This window comes from Myotis davidii, unplaced genomic scaffold (assembly GCF_000327345.1).
Source record: "Myotis davidii unplaced genomic scaffold, ASM32734v1 scaffold865, whole genome shotgun sequence".
NCBI lineage: Eukaryota > Metazoa > Chordata > Mammalia > Chiroptera > Vespertilionidae > Myotis > Myotis davidii.
The window spans coordinates 263,959-270,866 of record NW_006296406.1 but is presented as its reverse complement, the minus strand read 5'-3'; the positions used below and the strand labels follow the sequence as shown (position 1 = coordinate 270,866).

Below are 6,908 nucleotides of genomic sequence, written 5' to 3'. Positions count from 1 at the left end.
TCAACTTCCCATCCTCTCCTTTCTTTTCTTTTTTTATTCTGAGATTTATTTACCTTCTATAATTGAAACATTGTTGCTGTCACTGGCACTCCCAGCTCTGAGGCCACGGCTGGCTGAAAGCAGGTATCTGGGGTTTCTTTAGCTTCTATAATTGAAACTTTGTTGCTTTTGGAGCTGTTGCTTTCGGAGCACAGAGCCAGGCTGCTGCAGGCGGGGAACCCTGGCTTCCTCCATCACTGGAGCAAGCAAACCTCCTGCTCACTTCAGCTGCGGGGCTGCCGGCCGCCATCTTTGTTGGCAGTTAATTTGCATATCTCGCTGATTAGCTGGTGGGAAGCTTAGCGGAGGTACAATTAATTACCCTTTTTGTCTTTTATTAGAAAGGATTTATTTTTATTTATAAGCACATAAATTTAAACAAAAAGAGTGGAACAGTAAACCACTACTTGTATCCAAACAAGATGTCTACTTTTCTTTCAACAATTAAAATTAAATCCCTTACTCCACATTAGCTTAATTAAGAAAAGAAGCTGTTAAGACACTTGAGCTTGCGTTCAATATTTTTTAATAATATTTCCATTCAGGGGATATTCATTTAATTGGTCAAATGTTTGATACCGCTACAAAACACTTTTCACTGCCATTCTCAAGGACTAATCATTGTTTTCTGTAGATATGGAAAATATGTATTGTGATCCTTTACCTTGAAGGCTGTCTAAAAGAGAATAATTCCATTCCATTAATTCCAGGTCAAAATATGAAGCAAATGGCTATACATATCTGCAATAAATTTTCACTGTAGACACAAGTAATATGTATACTATAGAGTGCTATGCATTTTTTTAATTATTTGATGTTTAAGGAAATATATATGTGTGTGCTGATGTAGATATAGATATAAAATATATAAAAGTAGATGTTCTATCAGTATAAATGACTGATTCTGATTGCTTTCCAGGCCTGATGGAATCGGAACAGTTTCAATGGAAGAAAAAGAGAGATTTGAGGAGATAAAAGAGAGACTGTCTTTCCTTTTAGAAAATCAGATAAGCCATTTCAGGTATGTACTCTCTTCATTCATACAAGTATTTGCTTTATTACTTCACTCAACCATCCAATCTCCTACAAACGTTTATGACTTTTTGCAACTACTCAACAATTAGTAGCAGCTTCTCCACATGCATCGGTCTGTGGTCTTCTCCTCAGCCTGCCATTCAGTTTCCACTGCTCATTTAAGCAGGCCCCTCCCCCTGCAATGTCTGCCCCAGAGCCCCTCTCACTTGCCGTGTGCCGTTCTCCTTCCCGCGTGGCCTCTTCACGGTGACTCTGGCGACTGTTCCTCCCTCTCTCTGTGTCACCAGTGTGGAGACTCTCAAGTGCCACCTTCACAGCAGAACCTTTCTCGCTTATTTGGAAAAACTGAAGTCCTGTCTGTACTCTGCACTGATCACATGGTTCTGATACCCATCTTTGGGGTCGCTTTTTTCTTTTAAATTTACGTTCTGTGAGAACAAGGACCACAGTGCCTAGCACAGTTCCATGCTCAGAAAATTAAGTATTGATACCACAAAACATTTGCAGAGTGAAAGATAAATATCTTGATAATATTTCTTTTCCCCTTGTTATAGTTAGCTCAATAGAACTTAGTGGGTTAAAAACAGAAATATGCCAATATATTTCCTTTTCTATCACTCTTATCATTAGATCCTATAAAATGTTGCCATGTCTACATATTGTGTCTTATAGCATGCCTGTCATTTGGAATCATTCCGTGTGAACTTACTGAAAAAATGAGCTCAGTTCATATTCCCCTTTAACCATTTGAAAATACTGTTATTTAACCATTTGAATAGTGTATGCCTAGCTGCTCTGGACCTCAATTTTCGTATTTATAATATGAAAAGCTTTACCAGCAGTTCTCAACCTGAGGGTCGCGACCCCTTTGGCGGTCGAACGACCCTTTCACAGGGGTCGCCTAAGACCATCCTGCATATCAGATATTTACATTACGATTCATAACAGTAGCAACATTACACTTATGAAGTAGCAATGAAAATAATTTTATGGTTGGGTCACAACATGAGGAACTGTATTTAAAGGGCCAGCAGGTTAAGAATCACTGCTTTAGACTGTGGTGTTGTTTTTCTTAAATGATCTTGAAGGAAGAAATTCTCAAAGAATATACTATATGTCTGTTCCCCTACATTAGTGATTTCAACTGGGGCTGGTCCTATCACCTTAAGGTAAGTGAATGAGGGAGGATTTTCATTGTCACAGTAGCCAGGCACTGGGACAGTCATTGGTTCTCGGTTTAGGAATACAGTGCATGGGACTGTCTCACGCTGGAGAATTGTTTTGCCTAAAAGACCAATAGACTCACGTTAGGGAACACTATTCTTGAGAGCACAGTGCAATTCAACTTACAGGATTAAGACTGAATTCTCTGCTGATTTTTTAAAATAAATGAGATATGAGGAAGGCTTTTGCATTTGCAGAGAATGTTTCTGCATTTGTATTTGTTAAGAGTATGGTCTTTTAGGTTGTGTAGGAACCCTTAACTTTGTTGTATGTGTCTCTCAGTCACACATACTTTTCCATTTTTTGACATTGAGGCAGAGATTGTCTGTCATTCAGTTTAATATCTATGTTTTATGTATTAATGCTTCCCTTTACAAGTAACAGATCCTACCCTGACCAGTTCTGCTCAGTGGGTAGTGTCGGCCTGCGGACTGAAGGGTCCCAGGTTCGATTCTGATCAAGGGCCTGTACCTTGGTTGCGGCCACATCCCTAGTAGGAGGTGTGCAGGAAGCAACTGATCGATGTTTCTCATCAATGGTTCTCTCTATCCCTCTCTCTTCCTCTCTGTAAAAAATCAATAAAATATATTTAAAAAAAAACAAAACAAAACAAAAACAACAACAAGTAACAGATCCTACCTCAAACTGGTTTAAAAAAATAAATGTATACATCATCACTTGGTCTCAGGTAGGATGAACTTCAAGTCAGGCTGACTTCAGTAGCCATGGCTCTGTTTCTTGGTGACTCTCACATAACTGTCCTCCATCGTGGGGTGGTTTCATCCCCAGATTGGTAGCAAGACCACAGAACTCCTAGGCCTCACATCTCACCTCCATACATGCCATTTTTCAAAGGGAGTAGTGGGGCCATCTCCTTCTGTGATGCTCTCTTAAGACCATGACATTATGTTAGACAATCCTAGCAAATCCTACCCCTCATATCTCATTAGCCCTACGTAGGGGTTAATCCTACCCCTCATGAGACAGTCCTGTACCAAACCCATGCCCTGAGTGCCTCAGGCAGTTGCCGTGGAGCATGGGGTCGCCATGACTGATTAGCCTAACTGGGGCCCCCCCGACCAGAGCAGTTCAAGCCCCCTCGCCACCACCCAGCAACTACACGGTTGTCCACATAATTACTCCCCTCTCACAGTTTTGTTCTCTGTTTCTCTTAAATCTACATCTTCTTTTAATAATTTCTCTAAAGATACACGTTTTAGCTTTTATTTCCTTAGCACTGAGGACAAGAACTAAAAGGAATCAGTCTAGACATTTTGAGCTGATTTTTATATTCCGTTTTGATGTTTGTAGAGTTTGTCTAAATTTTGCCAGTTCTGTGGGGTTTTTTTTTCTTAGTCCATAAAATATTGAATAACAGGAACTGGGACTAAAATAAAATGAGAAATTTTAGGCATCCACATAGGAAAATATATATAGTCCATGAGGATTTTCATAAGGATTCTACCAAATAATCTTTCTCAGTCACTTATGTTAACATTTAGAAGGAACATAAATTACTTACCAATTCAGGCTAAAGAAGTAATCACGGTACTATTCATAACTCATATAGAAATTTATTTATTTATTTAGATCCAATTGTATGCCAGAAATACATTTCAAAGATACAGATAAAATAATAAGGCAAAGTAAATTAAACAACAAATGAGAAACTTCTGGTTAAAGATGGCAGATTGATGCATGTTTGCAAAGCCTTCTCCCAGGACCTAACTAAAATAACAGAACACTATTTTTCAGAAGACAACCCCACAAGGACAGCTAAAGTAAAAGAGGAAAAGAGTTTTTGGAAGCCAGATGGATGAATGGTATCTACTTTAGCCACCCAGGAAGAACTGAATCAGAAGCCGGCAGTGGGGAAAACAGAGAAGCTATCTGATTTATGTCATACTATCACCAAAGTGTTTAGGAATTGCCCAGATCAAGCCCTTCGCCCTTTTAGAAAATTAGAGTGAAGGACAATTTGTCATAAATGTGCTTAAAACTCACTTAGATCCCCACATCTCTTTTCCACCTCAGACTGCTCTGTGTTCCCCCTCCCCAACCCACCCCTGGGCAGAGCACTGCAGATTCAGTCTCTGAAGAGGGTCAGGTTAGAGGGCACTTGGACTGGGGTGGAGGAGGGGAGGAAACACCAGGCGCAGTTGGAGTTAGGATTATATGCAGACACATGGAGATTAAATAAATGGTTATTCTGAAATCTGAGAACCACAGCCTTCTCCTGCCAGCTCATCCCCTTGACTCCCAAAATGCTGGAGACAGGCAGGTAGGCAGGTTTATACCTCCCTGGCCTGTTTACAAGTGTCTTCCCATGGGAGCCTGTCTAGCCCAAAAGAGACCTAAAACTCTGGACAATAAAGACTCACATGGAAACAGCCCAGTCAGATTCCCCTTCAGCGAAGACCATGATCTACATGTACCCATCTAGGTGCATTGTTGCTTCCATTCAGGTTTTTAATACCATGCTTTTGAAAATGATCAGAGAGCCAAAGTCATCAGACATTTGAGGAAATTATTTACTATGGAAGACAGAGCCTCAAACAGATAAATACTAAAAAAGCAATTTGGACAAAAAAAAAAACAACACAAAGATTATATGGGAAGAAGAAAATGGGGGAGGGGGCTGGAATGAATTACTGGATATCCTTGGAGAGGTTCGAGAAGATAGAGCATTTGTAAAACAAAAATAAGATGTTGTTAAAAGAAAAAAACCTTGGCCATGACCGGTTTGGCTCAGTGGATAGAGCGTCGGCCTGCGGACTGAAGGGTCCCGGGTTCGATTCTGGTCGAGGGCATGTACCTTGGTTGTGGGCACATCCCCAGTGTGGGGTGTGCAGGAGGCAGCTGATCGATGTTTCTCTCTCATCGATGTTTCTAACTCTCTGTCCCTCTCCCTTCCTCTCTGTAAAAAGTCAATAAAATATATTTTAAAAAAAAGAAAAGAAAAGAATAAAACCTTGGAACAAATAGAAGCTCTTACAAATTATATGCAAATGACACACAAATATATATACACTACTGAAAGAATTGGTTAATGAAACCTTGCAGAAAGTAGGGTTGGGAGGAAGAAAATAGAAATACAGCAAAGATAAGAAAAAGATATGCTTAACAATATCATCATCATAAATAATAAGAATTCCAGAAAGAGTTAAGTCTGAAGGTAGGAAACTTTGAATAAAATCATTCAAAAAGATTTCCAGAATTAAAAGACATGTGCTCAGATTGAAACATTTAGTACCCAGCACAGTGGATTAAAATATTTACTTATCAGGGTACATATTCATGAATTTTCAGATTCTTGGTGCTAAAAGAGAAGATCCCAAAATACAAAGAATCAGAATGTTTTTCAATGTTAATTTTATTCTAGAAATATTTATTGAGTACCTACTATGTGCCCGGCAGTGAACAACAATAACTAAAAAGATCCTTTGCTTCTGCAGCTTTCATTTCGACCTGAGGGGTGATACTGATATATCCAGAAAACAGTGCATCAGTGATTTTATAGTTCTGAGGAAAGATTACTTTCAACCCAGAATTCTGTGCCAGCAAAAGTCTTGATAAGGGTAATGGTAGAATGATATTTTCAGATATGAAGAACCGCAAAAGATAATGCAACTTATCAAGACAAAGGAAAAAACAAAGAAAAAAGAAGAGTTAAGATCCTTGTAATAGGAAATCAACCTGAGACAGAAGGAAAGGTTATGGTTAATAGACTCCAAAGTGGTGTTGCCCAGCCAGCATGGCTCAGTGGTTGAGCGTCGACCTATGAGCCAGGAGGTCATGATTCGATTCCCGGTCAGGGCACATCCCCAGGTTGCAGGCTTGATCCCAAGAGTGGGGCATGCAGGAGGCAGTGAATGAATGATTCTTTCTCATCATTGATGTTTCTATCTCTATCATTATCCCTTCCTCTCTGAAATCAATAAAAATATGTTTTTTTAAAAAGGCTCCAAAGTGACACCTGAGCTTAGCGAGCAACTAATTCTCACTGGAACGAGTCAGAAAATTCTTCATTATTTTAACATGTCTGGAGTAGTGTGTGGAATTGTATTAATTAGATTGTATTAGATTTTGGAGTTATATTAGACTAGAGGCCTGGTGCATGATATGCATGCACTGGAGTGGGGGGTGCCTGGCTTGCACCCTCTCACAGTCCAGGACCCCTCGGGGGATGTCCACCTGCCGGCTTAGGCCCAATCACCCTGGGAAGCAGGCCTAAGCCAGCAGGCAGATATCCCTCTTGCCATCCAGGATCCCTCACTCCTTACCGCCTGCCTGCTGGCTCCTTACCACTCTGCTCGCTGCTCCTTAGCGAGGTAAGATTCTAATTGACCTATACAATTAATAGGAAATTAACTTACATTGTTGACTCCAGAATAAAAATTGAGAAAAAATGTGTGTCTATATTTATGATGCCCTGGATTTTGCCAGTTTTGAATAAAACTGCAAGGTATTTTCTCATTTAAAATGTGTCTCACATACAGGATTGCTGCCTCCATACTTGACAGTACTAACCAGCAAAAACACATGGTGGGTTGTGTCTACTTTTTCCCCACCTACATTGAGGGCCTGGAAATTGAAACACTGATGCTTTG

The 6,908-nt window shown here is 40.0% G+C and overlaps 1 protein-coding gene across 10 annotated transcripts in view; it reads left to right on the top strand.

The window, feature by feature from the left end:
• The window catches only part of CADPS2 (Ca2+ dependent secretion activator 2), a 313,909-nt gene that overhangs the window by 196,147 nt on the left and 110,854 nt on the right, over positions 1 to 6,908 (top strand). For all 10 annotated transcript variants that reach the window (XM_006771421.2, XM_015568920.1, XM_015568918.1 and 7 more), the window contains one exon: positions 959 to 1,060. In XM_006771421.2, the coding sequence (XP_006771484.1) occupies positions 959 to 1,060 (102 nt within the window). The remainder of the gene's footprint in view (positions 1 to 958; positions 1,061 to 6,908) is intronic.